General features: G+C 37.5%; 1 protein-coding gene across 3 annotated transcripts in view; it reads left to right on the forward strand.

Moving 5' to 3' along the window:
- The window catches only part of LOC110967641 (kinase suppressor of Ras 1-like), a 35,700-nt gene extending 28,643 nt beyond the window's left edge, over positions 1-7,057 (forward strand). For all 3 annotated transcript variants that reach the window (XM_051958153.1, XM_051958151.1, XM_051958152.1), the window contains 3 exons: positions 1,449-1,584; positions 2,622-2,755; positions 3,206-7,057. In XM_051958153.1, the coding sequence (XP_051814113.1) occupies positions 1,449-1,584; positions 2,622-2,755; positions 3,206-3,293 (358 nt within the window). In that variant the 3' untranslated portion in view covers positions 3,294-7,057. The remainder of the gene's footprint in view (positions 1-1,448; positions 1,585-2,621; positions 2,756-3,205) is intronic.
- The last annotated feature ends 4,416 nt before the right edge of the window (positions 7,058-11,473 follow it).

Raw genomic sequence — 11,473 nt, forward strand, 5'->3', positions numbered from 1 at the left:
GCATTGACAATATTAAGGGTGCGAAATTTAGAACCACTGAGTAACGATAAAGCACCAGCATCCCTTAACCTCACAGGCTGTGGACAAGAGAACCAGCAAGAGATAATTCAAGCACAACTATTAGCTCACACACACATTGTAATATTAAGTAAATATTAGTACATTGTGCTGGTAAAACCTATCTCACTAAAAAGAATGCAGGACTTTCTATTATATACAGTACCTTTACTGTGTGATTTTAATAGCTTAATGAAGAAAACAGTTGAAGTACTTCTTCTAGCGCCAACACCAACATTCAGTCAGAGAAACGGTTAAAATAAAGTCAGAGTTTATCAAATCATCCTGCTGCTCAGTTCTGAACCACAGTTCAGATGATGCTCTGACTTTTAGACTGAATTTCTGAACACAGACAGTTTAACAGACAGCTGGCAAATGCTCCCTTATAATCACAGTTTAGTTAACTCAGAGTGTGGACTGACATACCATACCTGGTTAGTGAGAGATGAACTCTGAGCTCAGCAGTCAAACGGAGCATTTCTCCGTCTGTATGTGATAAACTTTTACTGGAAGTTTCCACAGTTTCTGCTCTGACATACAAACAACGTGTCACTTTTGTGGCAACGAACATTTCCTGCATCAGCTGTAGTGAACTTTAATCAGACTACTGAACATTGGTCACCTGTTTGTGCTGCACAGAGCTGCAGGTGAGTGATGGAGAGGCTCCGCCCCTCAGACACCAGGAGTTCTGTCTGTCAGAACTACAGGCTGTGACAGACAGAACTCCGTTTTAGATCTAGAAAGCTGAAGAGTATCATGGACACATGCATGTCAGACACATGTCTTATGGTGAGCAGACAGAATGTGTAATGCAACAAACTTCTTCCTTTGTAAAGTACAGTTAGAACCGTTACTGTCGGAGCTTATCGATCCTCCGGAATTTAAAATATCGCACCGGGGTTCGTTTAATACCAGGGCTCGTTACCCATCCCTAGGCAACAATTAGATGCTCCAGACTGCACTCTCATTTTTCAGTGCAGTGTTGGAAGTCACTCTTAGTCTATTTGTGCAGGAATATAGAACAGTTTCAAATGGAGGGACTCACATGTACCAACATTTAAAGCAGGTCCCATAAGTTTACCCTGTTTTTATTTTTTCCACAGTTGATTTCTCTTTAAATCAAATTAAAACTTTCTAGTGACAGTTAACACACTAATCATTTTTGTGTAATCTTGGGTTTAAGTCACAAATGCAGACCAGACATGCTTTATTACTTTTAAGGCCACAAATGTTTGAAAATGTCAGTTCTGTGTGCTTCATGCTCCATTTAGGATATTTGAGAAGGCTCACTTGATGTGCACAAAGGTGGAAAGTAAACAAGTTTAGCATATAACATGCTTTCACCTTCACCACAAGTTACCTGGTCTGATATTTGTGTGTGTCATTTGTAGAACAATCTGGTATGAGCTGCAGACTGGAGACTGGCCGATCACTGACCAGCCTGTGGAAGCTAAAATCTGGCTAGTAGGCAGCAGTGAGGGAATTAGGAAGGTGTTGGCAGAGGCCAATCTGGGCAAAGAGGTCACGGTGAGTCTGACTGTAGAAGAACATCAACACCCATCTTGCTGAGACAACTGTTTTTCCAGCAAACATTCCAAACATGCTGGCTCTTAGCCTACAATATGTGCTTAGTAAAACAAGGACTGAGACCCCTCAAAATGACTGGCCCATTAGACAGCCACTATTGGGGAAAATGCATCTTTTCTATTCAAGACAGAAGTTACTCCTTTTTGAAAAGACTGGCATGGTTTTGTATGAATTTAATTTTATGGATCTATATAATTGTTGTTAACAATTTACGTTTGCGTTCCTCTATAATTATACAGAAATATTCAGGCCATCATGGAAGACAGTTGGGGATGTTAATAAAATGTGAATATTAACTTGAAAATAAAAATGTAATTCCAATACAATAGCCTTATCAAGTCCAACATATGCTTCCATATTAGTTTCTTGAAGGTAAACTTTGGTTGTTGTTTTTTTTAAAGAAAATAATTCCAGAATTATGTAAAACAAATTGTTTTTCTGCATTTTAACATGTACTTGACAATTATTAGTTTTTTTTTCAGAAATACATACTATGAACTAAAATTATGCTCTAGACTTAGCTTCAAGGTTCAGAAAAACAAGAACTGAAGTTACAGATTATTGTGTGTACCTGGGTCAGTTTTAAGTAGCCTAGCAACTGTAGAAAGTGCCTGACATAGCTTTTTGTCACTGCTTTTTGTCCCATTTAACTCATTACTCCCTCTCAAATAGTCTTGCAATGCTAAATGGAAGATTGTTTTAGCAAAACGGGCTGACATTTGCTGCTGCCAGGTAGCTGCACGTATATCACTGCGTGAAGTGAAGTAGTGCAAATTAGCGAGGCTCTGTCCAATAGAGTTCACTTCTGAAGTAGAGGCACTAAGGTTTCAATTGACTATGCATTACATTTGTTATTTACATCAAATTTGCGGTCAGTGATAGTTGGATTTTAAAGTAGCGTACACCTAACATATTTGATCAATAAAAGTTGAGAAACCCTGTGTCATGTATTAATCCTCTTCTGTCCATCCCAACAGGAGATCCTGTCTGCCTGCTGGTCCTCCAAGGTAGACGACAGGCCAGCTTTTACTCAGCTGGCAGGCATGCTCGATAGACTTCCCAAACTGAACCGTAGGCTGTCTCATCCTGGGCACTTTTGGAAAACCACAGAGTATGTATCATAGAATGAGAGTTTTCACTTTCCTGCATGAACCAGCATGCAGAACCATTCTCACCAACATTCAAAACTGGAGTCTACATTGTTTAATCTAGTCAAAACATGTTTATGCTGACTTTTATTTCATGAAAAATAAATTATTTGAGTTGTCCTGTTGTGGATCAACTAATATCAATGGCCATTTCTAATGTGACTGCTATTCTGTATTTTGGGTAAAGATCTGGTTTTACTCAATTTATATATCCAAGGATGGTGTTTTAGATGCCCCATTCCAAGTTTCTTTCATCTTTTTTCCACCAGACATCTTAATAATTTCTCACAGATTGCTGTCTATTTGCTCCTGCATTTCCATCCCTGTCTTTGCTTCTGTTTCTCTGCCTGTTTATACTTGTTTTCCAGCATTCCTGATTTCTGTCTTCTTACTCCATTCTTTTCTTGGTGAAGGTCATGGGGTCACCATCACTGCCTGGGAGATCACTGCCATCAGGGCCTAAATGCACACTGTCCATACATGTACAAATACACCAGCTGAGCCTCATTTGTATTGGAATAAGCAAGTACTGGAAAGAAGAGGTTTTCAGAGTGCTTTTGCATTTTTAGCTAGTGTTAGCATTTGATCTGTCTTCTTGTTGCTTTCATTCTTCACACCACCTGATAAAGTCTCCATGAAAATGTTAGGCAGGCTGAACTTGTCACTTTGGCCACAGCCTTTGTGTGAAGCTTTAACTAAGACATGTAGACTACTTTTCAGTACTCTGGCTAAGTACCATAATGCAACTTTAGATGCAAAGTGGAACATACATCTGTCACAGAACATATCATTGTATGAAGAGCTTTATTAACTGCCAAGCACAGCGAAAAGACAGAAGGAGTAGTTCAGGTATATTGTGCCTATCCATTGACTAGTAAAATGTTTCTGCGAAACAAGAAAGAGGGCCACTGACTAGTGCAGCAGCTTTTTTGACTGTCTCCTGCATGTATGTTGCAGCTCATGTTTGGCTTTTTGACAGACAGCTTAATATGGGTTGTATTTGCATTTACAGCTTCATTAATATGCGTTTGTCCTTCTAAATGTCATTTTCATGCAGAGGCTTCTTCTTAACACTAGGTTTGATTGGACTGGTTCTCTTTGCAACAGAGATATTTTTCCGTTTTTGATTTATAGCAAGCAGCTGCACAGTGGATAGCACTTACGCCTTGCAGCGAGAAGCTCCCTGGTTCGTGTCCCGGCTTTCCCGGGATCTTTCTGCATGGAGTTTGCATGTTCTCCCTGTGCATTTGTGGGTTTTCTCCGGGTACTCTGGCTTCCTCCCACAGTCCAAAAATATGCTGAGGTTAATTGATCACTCTAAATTGCCCGCAGGTATGAATGTGAGCGTGATTGTTTGTCTGTATATGTAGCCCTGCGACAGACTGGCGACCTGTCCAGGGTGTCTCCTGCCTTCACCCAAGTCAGCTGGGATAAGCTCCAGCCGCGACCCAAGTGAGGATAAAGCGGTGTATAGAGAATGGATGGATGATTTATAGCAAAGCATAAGCAAAACAGTGCTAGAATATAAAGGTTACAGACAACTAAGGGCTTCTACTATACTTTTGATATACACCAAAGAAAAATGTGTCCGACACCCAATTATTTGGTCATTCATCTTACAACTAGTGTACTCATTTCTGTTTCCATGTGGCTGAATTCCCAATACAGCTGTTCTCACTCACGTTTTTTGTTTCTGTTGTCATTCAGTAGAATGAGCATCAAATTTGATGATGGCTCATAAATACCTGTAGTGACAATACTCTAGAAGCAACAAAAGGTTGTTGTGTTCAAACATATCATGTTAGCACATCTAAATGAGCTGCTGTTTTTTTTTCTTGTAATACACAATTATTGACGGTAAAACAGCCCTAATAAATTAATAATGTTTCAATCAATATTATTAACATTTCTAAGTTGCAGCTAACTTTTACACATGGAAGTACACCAGCTAAATTGACACACATTTAACAGTTTTCTACTAGCATTCCTGTCTTGCATTATTTGCAGTGCAGTGCTTTTCACTGTCATAAATTTTTATCTTCCTCCTAGCTCCCCATTAAAACAACCTGTTGACTGAAGTAGGTGGCACACCATGTCTTCATTTTCTGTGGAAGAGTCACATGATGCATTAAACGCCTCCTTTTATGTGAGTGCACACAGTTTGATGCAAGAAGCGTGAGTGAGTGCACATATCTAAAAATACTAAAACATAAAAAGTCTGCTAAAAAGCATTTACGCTGTTTCATTCCACAATCCAATGGTCCACATTGCATGATGGAAAAATTACTATTATGTATTTATACAGCTGCCAGTGGCAATGTAAAAAGAAAAGATAAAAGAAAACGTTCAAAACCAAAATTTGCTGTGTAGGTTTGAGTGTTGGTTACATGGGGAATGGATAAATGATAGAGAGATTTCAGATACTGCTAAATACACTGACACTACAATGAGCTCAGCCCAGTTTTAAATCCTACCCAGACAAATTTTACTGCATGTCACTCTCCTGCTATGTTTGGCCTGTGTTTTTTTTCTTTTATCTTATTTTATCGATGTCTACATCAATCTACATGAATCAGTTTTTACGTTTCAGACTGGTTACCAGTTTCCATTGGCGATCATGAGCCTGTCTGTCCACAGCATATCTCCATATTTGTAATCTCTAGTCTTCTATGAATGCAATCATCATAACATGGAAGGCTGTTGGTTTCAGTGTATACTAATTAGAAGAGAGTAATAACTTTTATACCAGGGACACAAAGTTCATATTTAAAGGGTTATTTGTTTGATTTTTAGGTGGTTTTAAGGTTTTGTGTTTGTCTCAGAGTTTTCGGCCTCCAATGCAGATACATACAGTACAGTACAGTATCCTGGTGACTTTGGCTGATCTACAGAACACACTGTGGACATGAAGACTTTTGACAACAAAATCCGTAGATGAATACATTATTAGCAACACTAGCAGTTGCAGTGCTGTGTGGCCACTTGGCTCTATACTAAAGTAACCACAGTGACTACTAGATGGATTGCCATGAGGTTTTGTTCAGGCATGCATGGTACCAAGATGAACAAAAGTCATCAAATGGTGCAAGACCATTTGAGTTTTCATTAAATGCCATCTTTTAAGTCAAAAATTCTGTCTTTCCAGGACTGTGGTCTATGACCAAATACCTAAAGATGTTTTCTTCAGCCTCAGCTGGACTTGTGTTTAGTGCTAGTGAACAAATGTTACCATGCTATCACAAAGCCTAAACTAAGACATCAATAAGGAAGACATCTGCTAAATATCAGCATGCTGGCATTGTCACTGTGAACATGTGGGCATGCTTAATGTTTAATGTAAAGCACCGTTGTACATAAGCACAGCCTCAAAGAGCAGTTAGTGTCATGTTCAGTCCTCTGAGCACCACAAAGTTGGTAAACCTTAGAGACAGACATGAGGGGAGATACCACATGAGTTATTGACAAGCAATGTATTTTTGTAACTTGGATGTACTGATCTTTAGAAAAATGTACTCTCCAAAATATGGAAAAATACTCTATATTTATTACAATGTTGGAAACAAGATAGTCCACACTGACCCCTGCAGTTTTGAATATCAAGGGACTTTTCTTAGGCTCTTAACCAGTGTGGTGAAACACTGCAGTGAGATCTGTAGTATTACAATAATACTTGACACAAATGTAGCCATTTATGACAAGCTGGTCCTAAAATACTATTTCTTGTGGCATCTTTGGCTTTGTGTTTTAAATGATCAGGCATCATTAATGAATCAAAGGGCAAACCACTAATCCATACCTCCACCACTGATATATAAGGAGAGCTACAAGTGAACTTGTATTTGCTCAGTCTTACTTTGACTTCTGACAGCAGAACAGTGATCTGTGGACAGTATAGTTTTTTTACAGCAGAAAAACAGGTGTGTGTCTCTCTGTGCAATCTTGCATTGGGTCTTGTTAGTGAACAGGATGTGGCTAATGTGTTTGTGTATTGTGTTTCCTCAGGCAGGAACAAAATATCCACCCACTGAATGTGTCTGAAAGTAACAGGCTTTACTGTCACAGTGTAATGCAATCTAACATGATCAAAATATGACCGAATTCATATATGGAAATACATTATACTGCTGGAGATTGTATTTAATTCAGTTTTTATGTTTGTGCTAGGGTTTCAAGCATTTTAGTTGGTACCTAAGTCATATTTATATAGAGATACTGTGGAAACTGTTTTTAGTGGATGTTTGTTTTTTTTTTCTTTATTCTTTTGTCCCCCCCCCCCCCCCCCCCTTCCTTTTTTTGGTAACACTTTATAATAACTATACACTATTAAGCATTAGTTAAGCATTGGTTCAGCATAATTTCAGCATTAGTTAATCCTTAAATCCTCATGAACTCATCATGAATTCACCATTAGTAATGCATTACAAAGCATTAGTAAAGACAGTTTTAAATGTTCAACTAACACATTATTAAGCATAAGTTAAACATTAGTAAAGTGCTTAGTTCATCGTTAACTCATCATTTGTAACTAATTAGTTATACGTGCTTAATTAATCATGAATTCATGATCTGTATGACATTTATTATGCATTACTAAGCACTTAATAAACCCGGTTAAAAATGTTTTGTTGCTCATTGATAATCTCAGTTGTTAATACTTTATAAAGGGTTAGCAACTGTGTTAGTATATGATTTACAAACACATATTCATACTCAATGAATAACTTATTAATGCAGTTACTACTCATTAGTTAAGTATATTCCGTGAGCCCATCTAAAGTGAGGACTATCTATGCTTTATAAAGCATTTATAAATGACACAGAAGCAAAGATATACAAAGTGTCAGTTTTATTGGTCCCAAACAATACAAGCTCTTTTAAATACACACTTTAAACAAATACAATCTGTAAAATTTCAAGTAAACTTGACAAACATCTTCAAATAACAACAGTCTGTGATCGTATAAAATAGAAAAATAAAATACAAGCTCTTTTAAATACACACTTTGCAATCCTTAACATGTCAAGCTTGTATTTTATTTTTCTATTTTATACGATCACAGACTGTTGTTATTTGAAGATGTTTGTCAAGTTTACTTGAAATTTTACAGATTGTATTTGTTTAAAGTGTGTATTTAAAAGAGCTTGTATTGTTTGGGACCAATAAAACTGACACTTTGTATATCTTTGCTTCTGTGTCATTTATAAATGCTTTATAAAGCATAGATAGTCCTCACTTTAGATGGGCTCACGGAATATACTTAACTAATGAATAGTAACCGCATTAATATGTTATTCATTGAGTATGAATATGTGTTTGTAACTCATATACTAACACAGTTGCTAACCCTTTATAAAGTATTAACAACTGAGATTATCAATGAGCAACAAAACATTTTTAACCGGGTTTATTAAGTGCTTAGTAATGCATAATAAATGCCATACAGATCATGAATTCATGATTAATTAAGCACGTATAACTAATTAGTTACAAATGATGAGTTAACGATGAACTAAGCACTTTACTAATGTTTAACTTATGCTTAATAATGTGTTAGTTGAACATTTAAAACTGTCTTTACTAATGCTTTGTAATGCATTACTAATGGTGAATTCATGATGAGTTCATGAGGATTTAAGGATTAACTAATGCTGAAATTATGCTGAACCAATGCTTAAATAATGCTTAATAGTGTATAGTTATTACAAAGTGTTACCCTTTTTTTTTCTGAGGGATGGGAGTTATCTGTAAATTGTTTTTGTACAGGATGTGTTCATACTTTGTAAGCTTCTGGCCTGAACTACTGAAGATATTAAAGCTGATTTCATGCTTCTTAGTGTCCTCAATTTTCTTACAGAATCAGTATTCCATCAGTTATGCAGATCACAGTAATATACCTCATTGTGTAGTCACTTTGGAGACAATGTGACAGTATGCAATCACTGTTTGCATACTTTATTGTGTTAGAGCTTAAATAGTACATGAAGATAATTGCCATTTCCCATCAATCTCCACCCAATTATCCATGATGACAATGTGAAATCATGTTCTAGTTGGTTGTCAAAGCAATCAAGCAGTCCCACTTTAACACTGGTCTAAAAAAAAAACTAGTGCCATTTTGTCAGTTATCATTAGAAACTGAATTTAAGGTTAGATTCCCAATCCATAGTTGGTTGTAACACATTATAGTGTTGTTTGCTAACTGCCATGAAAACTTAAGAACGAGAAGTGCAGGGTCTGTTTGAATCGATTAGTTTCCTCGAGTTTAAAGAGAGGCAACTTGAATGGGAACTTCCATTTCAAAACTTAACCTAACAGTTTGCTTGACAAAGACCGTGTGTTTTACTGCAGGCTGAGGCGACGTTATCACATGCAAACCAGGCACATCTAACACCACCAGCCCTGTTAATATCCAACAGACCACATTTACCTGTGGTTGGCAGAAAATAATGGACGTGCCAACCTCCAAGTCACTAGTAGTGGGGGTTCTGCCTTCATACATACATACTGTATGTGTGTGTATATCTATTTATCTATCAATAGATCTATATGTGTATCTCTCTCTATATCTATATACATATATAGAGATATGCATATAGATCTATCGATAGATAGTATGAACATTTTATCATTACAGGTTTTTTTTTTCGATTATTAACACACATTGATCAAAACTGAAGTCACATGTTCAAAACTCTTAACACAGCCTGCATTTCCATCATGCATCTCAGCTAAACAGTTAATTTAATCCCCAAAACTGTTTCTCACCAACAAAACACTTCATACATTTCTCAAAATAAGCCCAATCAACCACAACACCAGCAAATAGTCTGACTTTGGAAACAAACACTGTCACTCTGAGCACACTGAACCACAAAATAACAACAACAGAGCATTACATGAAATAAAGTTTAATCTTTCAAGTTTGAATGATTTCTTTTTAGATAAATCAGTATATTATAAAATAAGATCTTTGTGCTTTGAGTGTTCTAAATTATTGTAACATATTGCAACAAGAATGAATCAAGAACACAGCAATTTACTTCAAGAACACTTTATTTTCTCTGTGCCTTTGCATAGGTTCTTTGGGACCTTAAAAAAAAAACGTTTACTGTAAAGACAACAACAAAAAAAGCAGAATTCACAGGGCAGAATAGAAATCAAGAGATAAAACTCAGAAACCAGTAGCACATAGGCTGCAACATTCACACCCTGTCATCTGCATTTGGCCTCATGTTTCCAACCACGTCACATCTGATGTCTTCTCTGATGCACTGTGGGTAGAACCTTTTTGAGTGTCTGATCCACCCCTGGCAGGCTTCAGGAGAAATATCTTCACACCCAGCATTCATTGCATCCAGCAAGGAGAGCTGGTTGTGTGGAGAGTCATCATAAACTTTCCACCTCCACACTGGGAAAAAAAAAAAAAAAAAAAAAAAAAATCTTCTATGGGGTTCAAGAAGGGTGAGTATGGAGGTAAAAACAGCACAGACATCCTGGGATGTGCAGTGAGCCACACAGTCACTGCAGCAGAGTGGTGGAATGCCACATTGTCCCACACAACAACAAATGTAGCATTTATTGCCCTTTCACCGATCTCCCCTGCTGGCACAAGAAGAAAATGAAAGTCATCTAAAAAAGAAATGAGTCTCTCTGTGTTGTATGGGCCAGTGAGAGGTTTATGTAAAAGCAAACCATCATTGGAGAGGGCTGCACACATTGTAATATTTGTGCCTCTCTGTCCTGGCACATCAACTGTTGCCCGCTGCCCAATGACATTTCTTCCTTTGCATCTTTTTTTGCCAGGTTGAATCCTGCTTCATCCACATATACAAATTCATGTGGAGTTGGTCTGGCCTCCATCTCTATGACCGTCTAAAATGAAGAAAATCCGTGGTTTTACAGCACATTATGCATAGTTATGTATGTCTTCTTGGTTAGTAACTGAATAAACATCTTACCTGAACGTATTGATAACGGAGTTGTTTGACACGTTCATCATTTCTTTCCAAAGGTATTTTGTACAGTTGCTTCATCCTTACTTGATGCTTCTCAAGGACTCTGGCAGTTGTTGTAGTGCTGACGGTGTTCACATTGGCAAAGGTTGCATTGTCTCTCAGCACTCTGTCCCAAATTTCCCTCAGCTTTATGGCACTGTTTGTAATGACCATATCAATGACAGCTGTTTCCTGGACATCCGTGAAAATTTGACCTCTTCCTCTTGTAGGTGGTGTTACGGCCTGCAGAAGCGGACGAAAAAGAGCAGTGCACACCATGCAATGCTCCTTCGCCAACTCCAGTCCGAATTTTTATTACAAACAATAAACATACAAACAATTCATGAACATTCAGATAATGAATTCATAATTATTACACAAATCTCAGAACATGTGAAAACACGATCCCAACCCGCAACACACCACCGTCGTCCGTATGACGATATTTCAAATATGAAATCATTTGCATTTGTATATAGTACAAACAGTAATACAAACTTTTTTTTTCTCTTGACCAAAATAGCAAAAACGGCATAAAAGCACAGATTCTTACACTGGTTCTTATACTGTATGGCACACGCCGTTAGCGGCTACAAAACACTGTACACGCACAGCGGCGGACGGTTCTACCTTCCGGCTCCCGCAGTCACGAGCAATCAAACACGATCAAGTCTAAACAAGCGGAT

The sequence above is a fragment of the Acanthochromis polyacanthus genome, chromosome 13 (assembly GCF_021347895.1).
Source record: "Acanthochromis polyacanthus isolate Apoly-LR-REF ecotype Palm Island chromosome 13, KAUST_Apoly_ChrSc, whole genome shotgun sequence".
NCBI classification, from domain to species: domain Eukaryota; kingdom Metazoa; phylum Chordata; class Actinopteri; family Pomacentridae; genus Acanthochromis; species Acanthochromis polyacanthus.